At 45.7% G+C, this 19288-nt stretch overlaps 2 protein-coding genes across 2 annotated transcripts in view; one reads left to right on the top strand and one right to left on the bottom strand.

The window, feature by feature from the left end:
* LOC135574131 (uncharacterized) overlaps positions 1-3914 on the top strand; it is a 13239-nt gene extending 9325 nt beyond the window's left edge. The window contains exons 3-4 of the mRNA XM_065025018.1: positions 984-3362; positions 3884-3914. Coding sequence (XP_064881090.1) covers positions 984-3362; positions 3884-3914 — 2410 coding nt within the window. The remainder of the gene's footprint in view (positions 1-983; positions 3363-3883) is intronic.
* Positions 3915-13004: 9090 nt separating this feature from the next.
* LOC115138737 (transmembrane protein 229B-like) lies at positions 13005-16979 on the bottom strand. Its single transcript, XM_065025813.1, has one exon. It carries the CDS (start codon positions 16785-16787, stop codon positions 16215-16217), a length of 573 nt encoding a protein of 190 aa, XP_064881885.1. The 5' UTR covers positions 16788-16979; the 3' UTR covers positions 13005-16214.
* Between the last annotated feature and the right edge of the window lie 2309 nt (positions 16980-19288).

Below are 19288 nucleotides of genomic sequence, written 5' to 3'. Positions count from 1 at the left end.
TAGATAAATCTAGGGTTTAGCACTACCTTCTTCAGGCGTTGGTAGCAGTATATAGAGTACCATTTATTTATTTTTCTAGAGCTATATGCTTGAACAGAAAGGTCACTCAGACCAACCAGAAAACAGTTCCTCTTTGACTGCAAGTGGGATTAATCAGGGTCACACAGAGTGTTCCTTGGTAGTTTTAAACAAATCTATAAAAAAGTATACACCTCACACACATGGTTATGGGCTTAAAAAAAGAAGACACCTGTACCATGTCAGATATAGAGTTGCAATGTATTAAATGTTGAGTTTGCACCCAGAGTAGGTGTAATCTAAAACACACACCCTGGTCTTCTGTACCGTCCAAACCAGACTGGAGGAGGAGAGACCCGGTTCAGTTTGCCAAGTGGACCAGATGGGGAAAGAGTGACTCAATGAGTCCTAGTTTTCCATAGGTCTTCACTAGACACAGACAGATACAGATATAGTTACAGATACAGTTACTGTTCTCCTTAGTCATCCTGCTTCTCACGGTCAGCAAGGGTGTTGGATACACACACACACACACACACACACACACGCAAGCAAGCAGGCATGCACACAAACACTCACTGCCACTGTTGACGGCTTATACAACCCCCCACCCCTGTTCTCATACCACCTCCCACCCCTGTTCTCATACCACCCCCACCCCTGTTCTCATACCACCCCCACCCCTGTTCTCATACCACCCCCACCCCTGTTCTCATACCACCCCCACTCCTGTTCTCATACCACCCCCACCCCTGTTCTCATACCACCCCCCACCCCTGTTCTCATACCACCCCCCACCCCTGTTCTCATACCACCCCCCACTCCTGTTCTCATACCACCCCCACCCCTGTTCTCATACCACCCTCCAGCCCTGCCCTCATACCACCCTCCAGCCTTGCCCTCATACCACCCTCCAGCCCTGCCCTCATACCACCCTCCAGCCCTGCCCTCATACCACCCTCCAGCCCTGCCCTCATACCACCCTCCAGCCCTGCCCTCATACCACCCTCTAGCCCTGCCCTCATACCACCCTCCAGCCCTGCCCTCATACTACCCTCCAGCCCTGCCCTCATACCACCCTCCAGCCCTGCCCTCATACCACCCTCCAGCCCTGCCCTCATACCACCCTCCAGCCCTGCTCTCATACCACCCTCCAGCCCTCCCCTCATACCACCCTCCAGCCCTGCTCTCATACCACCCTCCAGCCCTGCCCTCATACTACCCTCCAGCCCTGCCCTCATACCACCCTCCAGCCCTGCCCTCATACCACCCTCCAGCCCTGCCCTCATACCACCCTCCAGCCCTGCCCTCATACCACCCTCTAGCCCTGCCCTCATACCACCCTCCAGCCCTGCCCTCATACCACCCTCCAGCCCTGCCCTCATACTACCCTCCAGCCCTGCCCTCATACCACCCTCCAGCCCTGCCCTCATACCACCCTCCAGCCCTGCCCTCACACTACCCTCCAGCCCTGACCTCATACCACCTCCCACCCCTGTTCTCATACCACCCTCCAGCCCTGCCCTCATACCACCTCCCACCCCTGTTCTTATACCACCCCCCACCCCTGTTCTCATACCACCCCCACCCCTGTTCTCATACCACCCCCACCCCTGTTCTCATACCACTTCCACCCCTGTTCTCATACCACCCACACCCCTGTTCTCATACCACCCCCCACCCCTGTTCTCATACCACCCCCACCCCTGTTCTCATACCACCCCCACCCCTATTCTCATACCACCCCCACCCCTGTTCTCATACCACCCCCACCCCTGTTCTCATACCACCCCCCACCCCTGTTCTCATACCACCCCCACCCCTGTTCTCATACCACCCCCCACCCCTGTTCTCATACCACCCCCACCCCTGCCCTCATACCACCTCCCACCCCTGTTCTTATACCACCCCCCACCCCTGTTCTCATACCACCCCCCACCCCTGTTCTCATACCATCCCCCACCCCTGTTCTCATACCACCCCCCACCCCTGTTCTCATACCACTCCCCACCCCTGTTCTCATACCACCCCCACCCCTGTTCTCATACCACTTCCACCCCTGTTCTCATACCACCCCCACCCCTGTTCTCATACCACCCCACCCCTGTTCTCATACCACCCCCACCCCTGTTCTCATACCACCCCCACCCCTGTTCTCATACCACCCCCCACCCCTGCCCTCATACCACCCCCACCCCTGTTCTCATACCACCCCCACCCCTATTCTCATACCACCCCCACCCCTGTTCTCATACCACTCCCACTCCTGCCCTCATACCACCCCCACCCCTGTTCTCATACCACTCCCACTCCTGCCCTCATACCACTCCCACCCCTGCCCTCATACCACCCCCACTCCTGTTCTCATACCACCCCCACTCCTGTTCTCATACCACCCCCACCCCTGTTCTCATACCACCCCCACCCCTGTTCTCATACCACCCCCACCCCTATTCTCATACCACCCCCATCCCTGCCCTCATACCACCCCCATCTCTGCCCTCATACCACTCCCACTCCTGCCCTCATACCACCCCCACCCCTGCCCTCATACCACTCCCACTCCTGCCCTTATACCACTCCCACCCCTGCCCTTATACCACCCCCCACCCCTGCCCTCATACCACCCTCCAGCCCTGCCCTCATACCACCCTCCAGCCCTGCCCTCATACCACCCTCCAGCCCTGCCCTCATACCACCCTCCAGCCCTGCCCTTATACCACCCCTCCAGCCTTGCCCTCATACCACCCTCCAGCCCTGCCCTCATACCACCCTCCAGCCCTGCCCTCATACCACCCTCCAGCCCTGCCCTCATACCACCTTCCAGCCCTGCCCTCATACCACCCTCCTAGCCCTGCCCTCATACCACCCTCCAGCCCTGCCCTCATACTACCCTCCAGCCCTGCCCTCATACCACCCTCCAGCCCTGCCCTCATACCACCCTCCAGCCCTGCCCTCATACCACCCTCCAGCCCTGCTTTCATACCACCCTCCAGCCCTCCCCTCATACCACCCCTCCAGCCCTGCCCTCATACCACCCTCCAGCCCTGCCCTCATACTACCCCTCCAGCCCTGCCCTCATACCACCCTCCAGCCCTGCCCTCATACCACCCTCCAGCCCTGCCCTCATACCACCCTCCAGCCCTGCCCTCATACTACCCTCCAGCCCTGCCCTCATACCACCCTCCAGCCCTGCCCTCATACTACCCTCCAGCCCTGCCCTCATACCACCCTCCAGCCCTGCCCTCATACCACCCTCCAGCCCTGCCCTCATACTACCCTCCAGCCCTGCCCTCATACTACCCTCCAGCCCTGCCCTCATACCACCCTCCAGCCCTGCCCTCGTTATGTTCATGCCTTTATAAACCACATGTAATGTGGGAAGGAGGTCTAGTGTTGCTGCGGCTGCTTCCTCCTCGATTCTTGGTTCAATTGAAAACTTGCCATGAATAACTCAAACCCAGAAGGTTTAAAGACAAATACAGTTGCTGCTGGGAAAGTGGATTCCATTAATACAGGTGGATAACACCCCCTTTCCATATTTGAGCTGGACTGTGGTTGGAGGAGAGCTGGTAAGGTAAGGTACAGGTGAAAGAGGGTGGGGCCTGATGTGTGTGTGTGTGTGTGTGTGTGTGTGTGTGTGTGTGTGTGTGTGTGTGTGTGTGTGTGTGTGTGTGTGTGTGTGTGTGTGTGTGTGTGTGTGTGTGTGTGTGTGTGTGTGTGTGTGCGTGCGTGCGTGCGTGCGTGCGTGCGTGCGTGCGTGCGTGCGTGCGTGCGTGCGTGCGTGCATGTCTTCAGGGGCAGAGAGGACACACCCTCTCTCACCTCACCTGTGATTCAAGTGAGCTCATATCTCTACTGGCAGGGCCGTGACTGAACTGAGGGCCAAGCCCTGAGCCCAGGGGCCAGCAACTTAAAGGATCTGTCTAGATAAGTAATAAACCTAGATCCAGGCTTTAAAAACACACACGTAAACACACACAGACACAGAAAAGGTGAGGGATGCAGTGTAAGGAGATGATGAAGAAATCCCTTCAAGGTCGCAATGTCATTGACAATTTAAAAACAGAGGAAAGTAAATTCCCATGAAGATGACGTGAAACAGGAAATTGTCTTAAAGGCCCGTCTGAACATGTGGTATGTATGGTAACTGATATTTCTGCTTGTGCTCAAGCCTAACATCCCTTTTAGAGTACTGCTGTTGCATTCCCCATTGTCTGTTATCTCTGTTAGTTGCCTCTTTTTTCATGCTCAGATGAGAGCTCGCATCTGTATTAGTTAGCGATATTGATTATTTATGTTCATGCTTAGACCGAGGCATCTCTTATTTTTCCTAAAAAAACGGTTTAATTTGTACCATTACTACCGCCATGTCTAGGCCTAGGACAGTGGTTGCCAACCTGTGGTTCCTCTTTTCTTTAAAGAACTCCATTTTGAAAGTTGTAATATTGTAATAAAGTTGTAAAGTTGTAATATTAGAATGCACAAGTGGAAATTGTAGACCATAGAGAGCTCTTTATACCTTGTCAGAAACGTCCAGATCAACGACCCCAAGTCAGCTAACGTTTGTTTTTATCTACGTGTTTAAGCCCATAGATTTTGTAGCAATGTTCGAGTCACTCAAATATCACACGAATACACATAAGACATGGCAAAATGTGTAGAATTCCAAGAAAGTTAGCTTTACAACTGCAAATTGTTCTCTGTACCCCATGACAAAATGTGTAGAATTGCAGGGAATAAACTTTAAACCTGCAAAATGTTCTCTCCACCAACAAGAGAGTTGTGAACAGTTTGTGTCATGAACAGTGCTTGTGCCCTTTGAAACAGACGTGGCGTTTGGGAGCCCCTGGCCTAGGCTACTCACCAGTTTGAGAATCTCATGTTCTAGAGAGCGCGCACTTCACCCACGTAGGCCTAGATCACCGCCCATTCTGAAATGTCAGTGACATAATATTACGTTTTGTACTATTTATTACTTTTTTAAATGTTAAATAAATGCTTATTGTAGCGTATCTAGTTCTAAGGTGATATTTAAGCCATTTGCTCTTGTTGGTCGGGTTGGTTGGTCTGGTATAGAGCTCTTGCTTGAGCTCATGTATCTGTGAGTGTTTAAGTTTTTGCCTCTGCCTACTTTGGATGATTTTTTAAAACTACAACCATTTTTGATGCCAAACTACAACTATTTTTGGAATTGAATTAGTGGGCCTACACTGTAGACCTAAATAAAACCATAAGCCCCCAAACTGTGTGTTCCGAAACCCAACATGCAACTGGCCTCTGACAAAACAACCCCGCTGATCTCATTATTTTGTAGTGAAAGAGTGACACCGTGTGGCAGAATAACATTAATGCACTGCAACACTGTGCAGCTTGAAGTGGGCGAGAATGAGAAATGTCAAATAAAATAAAATTTTATTGTCACATGCACCGAATACAACAGGTGTAGACCTTTCAGTGAAATGCTTACTTACAAGCCCTTAACCAACAATGTCGTTTTAAGAAAAATACCAAAAAATGTAAGATATAAAGTAACAAATAATTCAAGAGCAGCAGTAAAATAACAATAGCGAGGCTATATACAGGGGGTAACCGGTACAGAGTCGATGTGTGGGGGCACCGGTTAGTTGAGATAATTGAGGTAATATATACCTGTGGGTAGAGTGAATAAAGTGAAGTGACTCATGCATAGATAATAACAGAGAGTAGCAGCAGAGTAATGGGGGGGGCAATGCAAGTAGTCTGGGTAGCCATTTGATTAGATGTTCAGTAGTCTTAAGGCTTGGGGCTAGAAGCTGTTTAGAAGCCTCTTGGACCTAGACTTGGCGCTCCGGTACTGCTTGCCGTGTGGTTGTAGAGAGAACAGTCTATGACTGGGGTGGCTGGAGTCTTTGACCATTTTTACAGCCTTCTTCTGACACCGCCTGGTATAGAGGTCCTGGATGGCAGGAAGCTTGGCCCCAGTGATGTACTGGGCCATACGCACTACCCTCTGTAGAGCCTTGCGGTCAGAGGCCGAGCAGTTGCCATTACCAGGCAGTGATGCAACCAGTCAGGATGCTCTCAAACTTTTGATGATCTGAGGACCCATGCCAAATCTATTCAGTCTCTTGAGGGGGAATAGGTGTTGTTGTGCCCTCTTCACGACTGTCTTGGTGTGCTTGGACCATGTTAGTTTGTTGGTGATGTGGACACCAAGGAACTTGAAGCTCTCAACCTGCTCCACTACAGCCCCATCGATGAGAATGGGGGCGTGCTCGGTCCTCCTTTTCCTGTAGTTCACAATCATCCTCCTTGATCACATAAGGGAGAGGTTGTTGTTCTGGCACCACACGGCCAGGTCTCTGACTTTCTCCCTATATGCTGTCTTGTCGTTGTTGGTGATCAGGCCTACCACTGTTGTGTCATCGGCAAACTTAACGATGGTGTTGGAGTCGTGTCTGTCCGTTCAGTCATGAGAGAACAGAGAGTACAGGAGGGAAATGAGCACGCACCCCTGAGTGGCCCCCGTGTTAAGGATCAGCGTGGCGGATGTGTTGTTACATACCCTTACCACCTGGGGGGCGGCCCGTCAGGAAGTCCAGGATCCAGTTGCAGAGGGAGCTGTTTAGTCCCAGGGTCCTTAGCTTAGTGATGAGCTTTGAGGGCACTAGGGTGTTGAATGCTGAGCTGTAGTCAATGAATAGCATTCTCACATAGGTGTTCCTTTTGTCCATGTGGGATAGGGCATCGTGGAGTGCAACAGTGATTGCATCATCTGTGGATCTGTTGGGGCTGTATGCAAATTGGAGTGGGTCTAGGGTTTCTGGGATAATGGTGTTGATGTGAGCCATGACCAGCCATTCGAAGCACTTAATGGCTACATATTTGAGTGCTATGGGTCGGTATAGTGTTCTTGGGCACAGGGACTATTGTGGTTTGAAGACACTTGCCAGTTGGTCAGTGCATGTTCGGAGTACACGTCCTGGTAATCCGTCTGGCCCTGCGGCCTTGTGAATGTTGACCTGTTTAAAGGTCTTACTCACATCGGCTGTGGAGAGCGTGGTCACACAGTCGTCCGGAACAGCTGGTGCTCTCATGCATGTTTCAGTGTTACTTGCCTCGAAGCGAGCATAGAAGTAATTTACCTCATCTGGTAGGCTCATGTCACTGGGACCTCTCAGCTGTGCTTCACTTTGTAGTCTGTCATAGTTTGCAAGCCCTGCCACATCTGACGAGCGTCGCAGCCAATGTAGTACAGTACAATTCTATCTTAGTTCTGTATTGACGCTTTGCCTGTTTGATGGTTCGTCGGAGGGCATAGCAGGGTTTTCCTATAAGCTCCCGGGTTAGAGTCCCACTCCTTGAAAGCGGAAGCTCTACCCTTTAGCTCAGTGTAGATGTTGCCTGTAATCCATGGCTTCGGGTTGGGGTATGTACGTACAGTCACTGTGGGGACGACATCATCGATGCACTTATTGATGAAGTCAGTGACTGATGTGGTGTACTCCTCAATGCCATCGGAAAAGAATCCCGGAACATATGCCAGTCTGTGCAAAACAGTCCTGTAGCTTAGCATCTGCTTCATCTGACCACTTTTCTATTAACCGAGTCACTGGTGCTTCCTGCTTTAATTATTGCTTGTAAGCAGGAATCGGGAGGATAGAATTATGGTCCGATTTGCCAAATGGAGGGGGAGGGAGAGCTTTGTACGCATCTCTGTGTGTGGAGTAAATGTGGTCTACAGATTTTTCCCCCTCTGGTTGCACATTTAACATGCTGATAGATTTAAGTTCCCTGCATTAAAGTCCCTGTCCACTAGGAGCGCCGCCTCTGGATGAGCGTTTTCCTTTTTGCTTATGGCAAACGGAACAGATATAGCCCTTGGTTCTCCCCAGACCTGACTGCCCTTAACCAACACAAAAACATCCTATGGCGTTCTGCATTAGCATCGAACAGTCCCCGTGATATGCAGCTGTTCAGGGAAGCTAGAAACCATTATACACAGGCAGTTAGAAAAGCCAAGGCTAGCTTTTTCAAGCAGAACTTTGCTTCCTGCAACACTAACTCAAAAAAGTTCTGGGACACTGTAAAGTCCATGGAGAATAAGAACACCTCCTCCCAGCTGCCCACTGCACTGAAGATAGGAAACACTGTCACCACTGATAAATCCACCATAATTGAGAATTTCAATAAGCATTTTTCTACGGCTGGCCATGCTTTCCACCTGGCTACTCCTACCCCGGTCAACAGCACAGCACCCCCAACAGCAACTCACCCAAGCCTTCCCCATTTCTCCTTCTCCCAAATCCAAAGAGCTGCAAAATCTGGACCCCTACAAATCAGCCGGGCTAGACAATCTGGACCCTTTCTTTCTAAAATTATCTGCCGAAATTGTTGTCACCCCTATTACTAGCCTGTTCAACCTCTCTTTCGTGTCATCTGAGATTCCCAAAGATTGGAAAGCAGCTGCGGTCATCCCCCTCTTCAAATGGGGGGGACACTCTTGACCCAAACTGCTACAGACCTATATCTATCCTACCATGCCTTTCTAAGGTCTTCGAAAGCCAAGTCAACAAACAGATTTACCGACCATTTCAGCCACGCTCAAGGTCCTAAACAATATCTTAACCGCCATCGATAAGAAACATTACTGTGCAGCCGTATTCATTGATCTGGCCAAGGCTTTCGACTCTGTCAATCACCACATCCTCATCGGCAGACTCGACAGCCTTGGTTTCTCAAATGATTGCCTCGCCTGGTTCACCAACTACTTCTCTGATAGAGTTCAGTGTGTCAAATCGGAGGGTCTGCTGTCCGGACCTCTGGCAGTCTCTATGGGGTGCCACAAGGTTCAATTCTTGGACCAACTCTCTTCTATACATCTCTTGTATACATCAATGAGGTCGCTCTTGCTGCTGGTGAGTCTCTGATCTACCTCTACGCAGACGACACCATTCTGTATACTTCCGGCCCTTCTTTGGACACTGTGTTAACAACCCTCCAGGCAAGCTTCAATGCCATACAACTCTCCTTCCGTGGCCTCCAATTGCTCTTAAATACAAGTAAAACTAAATGCATGCTCTTCAACCGATCGCTACCTGCACCTACCCGCCTGTCCAACATCACTACTCTGGATGGCTCTGACTTAGAATACGTGGACAACTACAAATACTTAGGTGTCTGGTTAGACTGTAAACTCTCCTTCCAGACCCAACATCTCCAATCCAAAGTTAAATCTAGAATTGGCTTCCTATTTCGCAACAAAGCATCCTTCACTCATGCTGCCAAACATACCCTTGTAAAACTGACCATCCTACCAATCCTCGACTTTGGCGATGTCATTTACAAAATAGCCTCCAATACCATACTCAACAAATTGGATGCAGTATATCACAGTGCAATCCGTTTTGTCACCAAAGCCCCATATACTACCCACCATTGCGACCTGTACGCTCTCGTTGGCTGGCCCTCGCTTCATACTCGTCGCCAAACCCACTGGCTCCATATCATCTACAAGACCCTGCTAGGTGAAGTCCCCCCTTATCTCAGCTCGCTGGTCACCATAGCATCTCCCACCTGTAGCACACGCTCCAGCAGGTATATCTCTCTAGTCACCCCCAAAACCAATTCTTTCTTTGGCCGCCTCTCCTTCCAGTTCTCTGCTGCCAATGACTGGAACGAACTACAAAAATCTCTGAAACTGGAAACACTTATCTCCCTCACTAGCTTTAAGCACCAACTGTCAGAGCAGCTCACAGATTACTGCACCTGTACATAGCCCACCTATAATTTAGCCCAAACAACTACCTCTTTCCCAACTGTATTTTATTTATTTATTTATTTTGCTCCTTTGCACCCCATTATTTTTATTTCTACTTTGCACATTCTTCCATTGCAAAACTACCATTCCAGTGTTTTACTTGCTATATTGTATTTACTTTGCCACCATGGCCTTTTTTGCCTTTACCTCCCTTCTCACCTCATTTGCTCATATTGTATATAGACTTGTTTATACTGTATTATTGACTGTATGTTTGTTTTACTCCATGTGTAACTCTGTGTCGTTGTATCTGTCGAACTGCTTTGCTTTATCTTGGCCAGGTCGCAATTGTAAATGAGAACTTGTTCTCAATTTGCCTACCTGGTTAAATAAAGGTGAAATAAATGTATAAAATAAATGGCGGTATACAGCTCATTGAGTGCAATCTTAGTGCCAGCATCAGTCTGTGGTGGTACGTAGACAGCTACGAAAAATACAGATGAAAACTCTCTAGGTAGATAGTGTCGTCTACAGCTTATCATGAGATACTCTTCCTCAGGCGAGCAAAAGCTTGAGACTTCCTTAGATATCGTGCACCAGCTGTTGTTTACAAATATACATAGGCTAACACCCCTTGCCTTACCAGATGCTGCTGTTCTATCCTGCCGATGCAGTGTATAACACGCCAGCTATAGGTTATTCATGTCGTCGTTCTGCCATGACTCTGCGAAATGTCCAGTTGGTAGGATATACATTCTTTTAGATCGTCCAATTTATTTTCCAGCGATTATACGTTGGCCAGTAGTACTGATGGCAAGGGCAGATTAGCCACTCGTCGGCACCCCAATCTCTTTCCGCAATATCTTTTCCGTCTCTTTCTCCTGCGAATGACGGGGATGAGGGCCTGTTCGAGTAAATCCCTCTCGTCCAGAAGCTCTTTTCGGTCATAAGAGACGGTAGCAGCAACATTTATTTCAAAATAAATTACAAAAAATGCTAAAAAACGAACAAAACAATATGGTTGGTTAAAAGATCCCATGAAACGGCAGACTTCCTCTCCGGCGTCATCTTACACAAAGGCTCTTATTAGTCAAGTTCATCATATACTGTAGGTAGGATAACTGCATTGTTTACTTTCTAAATGACCACATGATTTGAGCCGAGGAAATATGACTTTCCCATTTATCCTGTTTCACATCTATCTTTTTTTTTTAATCGTTTTTTACTATTTTCACAAGTATGTGTTAAAATGTCCCAACTCATAGTACAAAACTCAAAACAGATCATCAAAATGCTTGATTTTTTTTCAAAACTTTAAGCACATTTTCAATTGACTAAGTACAACACACCAAATCACACAATAACTTTTTCACCAAAACTAATCAGTGTTTCATCTAGAAAAACTTTTCATATAATGTAATTGCCTTTCACAATGCAATGCTCACAATACTTTCCATATGATTCTCTTCTCATTTGTTAAAACACATTTCACTTAATCCAACTGTGCTTAATGGTTAATCACTTAAACGTTTGGTAAACCTATAGATTATAACCTGGTTTGTCTACTATATATAGATTTTAAACTGGTTTGTCTACTATATGGAGATAGATCCACAGACGACGCAATCGCAACCACACTGCACACTGCCCTAACCCATCTGGACAAGAGGAATACCTATGTGAGAATGTTGATCATCGACTACAGCTCAGTATTTAACACCATAGTACCCTCCAAACTCGACCCCGCCCTGTGCAACTGGGTACTAGACTTCCTGACGGGCCGCCCCCAGGTGGTGAGGGTAGGTAACAACATCTCCACCCCGCTGATCCTTAACACTGGGGCCCCACAAGGGTGCCCTCTCCTGTACTCCCTGTTCACCCACGACTGCGTGGCCATGCACGCCTCCAACTCAATCATCAAGTTTAGGACGACACTAAAGCGGTAGGCTTGATTACCAACAACGACGAGACGGCCTACAGGGAGGAGGTGAGGGCCCTCGGAGTGTGGTGTCAGGAAAATAACCTCACACTCAACGTCAACAAAACAAAGGAGATGATTGTGGACTTCAGGAAAAAGCAGAGGGAGCACCCCCTATCCACATAGACGGGACAGTAGTGGAGAGGGTAGCAAGTTTTAAGTTCCTCGGCGTACACATCACGGACAAACTGAATTGGTCCACCCACACAGACAGCGTCGTGAAGAAGGCGCAGCAGCGCCTCTTCAACCTCAGGAGGCTGAAGAAATTCGACATGTCACCAAAAGCACTCACAAACTTCTACAGATGCACAATCGAGAGCATCCTGTCGGGCTGTATCACCGTCTGGTACGGCAACTGCTCCGCCCACAACCGTAAGGCTCTCCAGATGGTAGTGAGGTCTGCACAACGCATCACCGGGGGCAAACTACCTGCCCTCCACGACACCTACACCACCTGATGCCACAGGAAGGCCATAAAGATCATCAAGGACAACAACCACCCAAGCCACTGCCTGTTCACCCCGCTATCATCCAGAAGGTGAGGTCAGTACAGGTGCATCAAAGCAGGGACCGAGAGACTGAAAAACATATCACAAGGCCATCAGACTGTTAAACAGCCACCACTAACATTGAGTGGCTGCTGCCAACACACTGACTCAACTCCAGCCACTTTAATAATGGAAAATGATGGAAAAATATATCACTAGCCAATTTAAACAATGCTTCTTAATATAATGTTTACATACCCTACATTACTCATCTCATATGTATATGTATATACTGTACTCTATACCATCTACTGCATCTTTATGTAATACATGTATCATTAGCCACTTTCAACTATGCCACTTTGTTTACATACCCTACATTACTCATCTCATATGTATATACTGTACTCGATACCATCTACTGCATCTTGCCTATGCCGTTCTGTACCATCACTCATTCATATATCTTTATGTACATATACTTTATCCCTTCACACTTGTGTGTATAAGGTAGTAGTTTTGGAATTGTTAGGTTAGATTACTCGTATTACTGCATTGTTGGAACTAGAAGCACAAGCATTTCGCTACACTCACATTAACATCTGCTAACCATGTGTATGTGACAAATACATTTGATTTGATCTGAGACTGTAGTGAAGCGAAGTGGTTATTTACCCAACTCACAAATGTATTTTATAAAGTTCTTTTGAAATCACCAGTTGTCATTGAGTGCTTTACAGATGTCCAGCCTAAAACCAAAGAGCAACAGATTTGATGGTCAAATAAATAAATTTATTCCACAAACTATACACAATACATTGTTAAACTGTGTGATATAATACAGTGCAGTATTTCATAATATTTGTTTTTTTTTGTCGAACCAAGAAAACTCAAGTTTGGAAATAAGTACACCTGACAATAACTTTGTTACACTAAGTCTTAGGTTTATGTGGTGAGAGATCAGCCTCTCCCCCACCATCACTAAACATGCAGACACACACACACACACTTTCCATTGCATATTTCATTTGTGTGGCTTGTAAATTCTCATTACTATAATTGTATCATCAAAGCAATGGATGTGTTGTATAAAGACATTAGCAGCACCCAATGTTCATACCGGTAGTTGTAAATGACACTCTAATAACCAGTTAGGACCTACATGTTTGAATACATTTTTAAATAAAAAAATTAAATACCTTTGGTGCAATTTTCACAAATATGTGGTACATTTTCACAACTGTTCAACAAAACTCAAAACAGATCATCAAAAAGGCAAGTTGTTTCAAAACTATAAGCTCATTTTGAATTGCCTAAGTACAACACACAGAATGACACAATCACTTTTTCACCAAACAATCTGTGTTTCATCTAGAACTACATATTTACGCATTGCAAGACATGCTCATATACGGGTAATTTCGTTTCACAATGCAATGCTCACATGACTTTTTATATCATGCTCGTCTAATTTGTTCAAATACATTATACTATTACTTAATCCGACTGCTCTTAATTGCTCATCACTGAACAGTTTGTTAAACCTATAGATTTGAAAGTGTTTTGTCTACCACAGATTTTGTACATAATGAAAATGTATGTCTGTAAACTAGAAACACATAAAGTATGATATACCGTATACTATAACGCACAATAATGATGACTAGGATTTGACTTCACAGTAAGTTTGAAAAAATCTGATATTAACAAGATCAGAGATGTGATAACTGCATCCCCTATACAGTAAATATGTGTTCAGAATGAAGTTGCTGGGGTCTTTTTGATGGGGGGGGGTCACACCGCTTAAATAAAATTGCATTGTAACTGTAATATATTCCATTTACATAGCATGCGTTTTTATCCAAAGTGACAACAGTGAGTCTGAAGATTTTCAACTGTGACCCCAATGGGAATTGAACCCACAACTCTGGTGTTGCTTGTGCCGTGCTCTTATGAACTGAGCCACGTACAGGACCACTATAATACATATAATTACAATTCAATACTGTAAAATACAATACATGATTACAATACAGATAGAAGATGTATGATTGCAATCCCCATGAGCGTACCACCCTCATTCAGGCCATGGATGAGGCATGCAGTGACATCAAGTCCAGAACTAAGGCTTGGATTCACCATGCCAAAATGTTTTTCTCCACGAGCATGAACAATGAGGACATTTACTGCCATGTCGATATGAGCCTATGGCCAAATTCTCAAGACAACCTTTAATGCAAACTAATGCCTGTTAAACATTTTTATTTTATTTTTTTACATTCCTTTCAATTGGTTACAATACACCTACAGTATGTTGTAATGATATTTGAACAATACATTACATTTCTGCATCAATGATTGTGAAAGATGAAAGATGTCTTCCATTTTCACACCTTTGATCACACATGGTATAGAAATGATGGACATTTGAGGTTCAGTACATTTGAATGGGTAGTGCAAGTGTAATGTGAAAACAGTGTAATGTACTGTAATTTATAGTACAGTAGCATGTTACTACATTCAAAGGGCAATTTTTAAACATGTATTTTTGTTATTTTTTACTATTGATTAACTGGTTGTTAAAATAACTAAATTGAGAAGATATCATTGTTGTGTTTTGGTGATTAAGTCAATGTTCTCATGGTATTTCACAGTAAACTGGGATCTTTGGATCAATGGTTGTGTGGTGAAAGATGTCTTCAAACAAAATGAATGCACAAAAAGTGCAGTACAGTTGGAGTTTTGTACGAAGAGTTTTGAAAATTCCCCACATACTTGTTGAAACAGCACCAAAGCGATTGAAAAAAAAAATACTATAATCGTCATCACTTTGCATTCTTGATCTACTGCTTTTGAATCCGCGTGGCTTGAGGTATCCTGGTTGTCCCACAAACAGAATGTAATTCTATCTCTAAGGTCCCACATCTGTTTGTGCTGTCTTGTCAAATCCTATGGTTGTTGTTGGTGCCAATATAATCTCTGAAGGAACCCAGAACCAAATCTCGCACCAACTACAGGATTTGGATGTTGGGAAAGATTTGTGGTAATACAGTATTCATATGACACTTCAGATCAAGCGTCCAGGTGCAGTATCTTATCAATTCCTAGAGCACTACTCTCCTGTAGGTTTTCACCCCAACCCTAATCTACCGCACCTGATAATCTAATAATTAGCTGGTTGCTAAACTGAACCAAGTTCAGCAGGTAGCCTCGTGGATATAGTGTTGGGCCAGTAACTGAAAGGTTGCTAGATCAAATCCCTGGGCCGACAAAGTGAAAATATGTAATTCTGTCCCTGAACAAGGCAGTTAACCCACTGTTCCTAGGCCGTCATTGTAAATAAGAATTTGTTCTTAACTGATTTGCCTAGTTAAATAAAGGTTAAATACAATGACAAGTGGGGTTAGAGTGCAAATCCACAGGAGGGTAACTCTAGTATTTACCAAGGTTCTGGTTCTGAACATAGAAATCCTGATTTCTTTCATTTGGAAGAACAGTAGATACAGCCCACAGTTAATGTAGGTACCTGAGACATCATTCATATAGCATGCTAGGGCATGTGCAATAAATACAGTACATTATAAGAGTACACCTAACTGAGTTGTAGACTAACCTAAATCAATTGCCTTTTGAAACAGACTGCAGTGCATACAGAACTCTATCACTAACGTTAGAAAAACATTCTCCAGATGACAATGAATTGAAGCTATTGCATTGCTTTAGGACCCAGTCAAATTTGATAGTCAATACAGAACTTACTTCAGTTTGCAACCTGAAGCTACATAACTACAGTACTTTGAATGTTGTTCAATAAAAATTCAATGTACATTTCCCAGAAGGAAGAGTTACGATTCAGGGACCGTTTTCTGGACCCAGATTAAGCCTAGTCCTGGACTAAAAAGCACTTTCAATAGAGATTATCCCTTGAGAAGGCTTTTTAGTCCACTATTAGGTTTATCAGTGTCTTTAAAACTGGACCTCAGTGTTCTCAGTCTACTTTCAGGAAACCATTGACCTCTGTACCTCCTTGTTCAACCCGTTGTCTCCTCCCCCCTCCTCCCCCATCTTCTCCCACGCCTGCATCAGACTTGACGTCCTCTGTTCCGTCTGTGTCCATCCTTAGCCGCAGTGTGTTGCGTATAACCAGTTGCTCCGTCATGAACGACGCACAGAACCATGGCAGGGCGTACTCTGCCGTGATCAACCCCATGAAGTTATACTGAAAATGGGAATAATCCCAGGGACATGCCCCGAACTGGGTCAACAACAGCCCTGTACTGAACTCCCAGATGTACGTCCATAGGGTATAGATGAGACATCGCAGCAGCAGGGGGCATTGGAGAGCTCGGAGGGCCAGGTACATGTGCTCCACAATGAGGATGCAGGTCCCGTAGATGAACAGAGCCCACACACTGGTAACACCAGGGAACTTCCAGTCGCGGTTGACCACAAACTCCCAGGCGGCAGTGAACATGACCTCACAGAAGTAGCCGTGGATGGCGTACAGGTACCAGCGACACAGGACAGTCAGAGGCACCGGCGTAGGGGCTGTCTTTGCCATTGTATTAGGGGTTATTTGGAATCGCCACGCCTTCGTGATGAGGTAGTCGTGCCTGAGAGTTTTATACCCAAATGTCACTTTGAGACCTGAAGGATTTTCTCTTGGTCTAATGGTTGGTTTGGTGTGTGAGAGGTCTCCTGTTCAATTACACCATTATGACCATCCCTCTCCTTTTATCCCGTGGACGAGAAATACAGGTCTGAGAGGGATAAAGGAGAGAAAAGTGAGTTAGGCAGTGTGGCGTTGTAAAACGAGACAGGAGTAACAGAGGTTCTCTGGCTCTCTAAAACCTACCTTGTGTCCTTGTGGTGATGGTGCACAGAGTATTACAAGGACTGTTTTAAGTACAGACAATAGGCCTATTGTGGAAAGTACACCGACTGCTAATGATTCAACTGTAGGTGGGTAGAGGACTCTGACCATTCCTTTCTAGTGTTGTTGGCTACCGGTCCTCAATCAACATCCGTTTGCATTTCAAACCATGTCAGTTTTCAATTCTAGAACCGTGAGAAGCAGTAAAACGAAGGATCATAAAGTTCAGAATAACCTTTATTCACCAAATACATTTACACATACTAAAAATGTTTATTGGTGATATGGTGCTGCTAGTGATAGACGACATTCAGAGAGAGAATACAGAGTTTACACAAAGTTTACATACAGTACCAGCCAAAAGTTTGGACACCTACTCAGTCAAGGGTTTTTCTTTATTTTGACTATTTTATGCATTGTTGAATAATAGTGAAGACATCAGAACTATGAAATAACACATATGGAATCATGTAGTAACCAAAAAAAGTGTTAAACAAATCCAAATATATTTTATATTTGAGATTCTTCACACCCTTTGCCTTGATGACAGCTTTGCACACTCTTGGCATTCTCTCAACCAGCTTCATGAGGTAGTCACCTGAAATGCATTTCAATTAACAGGTGTGCCTTGTTAAAAAGTACATTTGTGGAATTGATTTCCTTCTTAATGCGTTTGAGCCAATCAGTTGTGTTGTGACAAGGTAGGGGTGGTATACAGAAGATAGCCCTATTTGGTAAAAGACCAAGTCCATATTATTTATGGCAAGAAGGTCAGTCAATCTGGAACATTTCAAGAGCTTTGAACATTTCTTCAAGTGCAGTCACAAAAACCATCAAGCGCTATGATGAATCTGGCTCTCATGAGGACCGCCACAGGAAAGGAAGACCCAGAGTAACCTCTGCTGCACAGGATAAGTTCATTAGAGTTAACTGCACCTCAGATTGCAACCCAAATAAATGCTTCACAGAGATCAAGTAACAGACACATCTCAACATGAGCTGTTCAGAGGAGACTGTGAATCCGTCCTTCATGGTCAAGTTGCTGCAAAGAAACCACTACTAAAGGACACCAATAAGAAGAAGAGACTTGGTTGGGCCAAGAAACATGAGCAATTGACATTAAACTGGTGGAAATCTGTCCTTTGGTCTCATTAAGATTTTTGGTTCCAACTGCTGTGTCTTTGTGAGGTGCAGAGTACGTGAACGAATGATCTCCGAATGTGTGGTTCCCACCGTGAAGCATGGAGGAGGAGGTGTGATGGTATGGGGGTGCTTTGCTGGTGGCCATGTCAGGGATTTATTTACAATTCAAGGCACACTTAACCAGCAGGGCTACTACAACATTCTGCAACGACATACCATCCCATCTGGTTTGTGCTTAGTGGGACAATAATTTGTTTTTCAACAGGACAATGACCCAAAACACACCTCCAGGCTGTGTAAGGGCTATTTGACCAATGATAGTGATGGAGTGCTGCATCAGATGACCTGGCCTCCACAATCAGCCAACCTCAACCCAATTCAGATTGTTTGGGATGAGTTGGACCGCAGAGTGAGGGAAAAGGAACCAGCAAGTGCTCAGCATATGTGGGAACTCCTTCAAGACTGTTGAAAAAGCATTCCTCATTAAGCTGGTTGAGAGAATGCCAAGAGTGTGCAAAGCTGTCATCAGGGCAAAGGGTGGCTACTTTGAAGAATCTCAAATATAATGATTTTGATTTAATACTTTTTTGATTACTACATGATTCCATTGGGTTATTTCATAGTTTTGACATCTTCACTATTCTACAATGTAGAAAATAGTAAAATAAAGAAAAACCATTGAATGAGTAGGTGTGTCCAAACGTTTGATTGGTACTGTACATTTTATACAACTAAGTAGAGTGAGCATAGAGCTATAGTCCCAAAGTTGACAGTACAGGTCAGAGCATGAAACCAAGCCATGAGGTCGAAGGACTTCTCCATAGAACTCCAAGACAGGATTGTGTCGAGGCACATATCTAGGGAAGGGTACCAAACCATTTCTGCAGACCTGAAGGTCCCCAAGAACACAGTGGCCTTCATCATTCTTAAATGGAAGAAGTTTGGAACCACAAAGACTATTACTGGAGCTGGACGCCCAGCCAAACTGAGCAATCAGGGGAGAAGGGCCTTGGTCAGGGGGTTGACCAAGAATCTGATGGTCACTT

Source organism: Oncorhynchus nerka, linkage group LG12, assembly GCF_034236695.1.
Source record: "Oncorhynchus nerka isolate Pitt River linkage group LG12, Oner_Uvic_2.0, whole genome shotgun sequence".
NCBI lineage: Eukaryota > Metazoa > Chordata > Actinopteri > Salmoniformes > Salmonidae > Oncorhynchus > Oncorhynchus nerka.
Note: the sequence above shows the minus strand (reverse complement) of the source record. Positions and strands in the feature narration are given on the sequence as shown.

Bases quoted from the DNA above. Each gene is read 5' to 3' on its own strand.
- LOC115138737 (XM_065025813.1), bottom strand. From the start codon at position 16,787: ATGGCAAAGACAGCCCCTACGCCGGTGCCTCTGACTGTCCTGTGTCGC.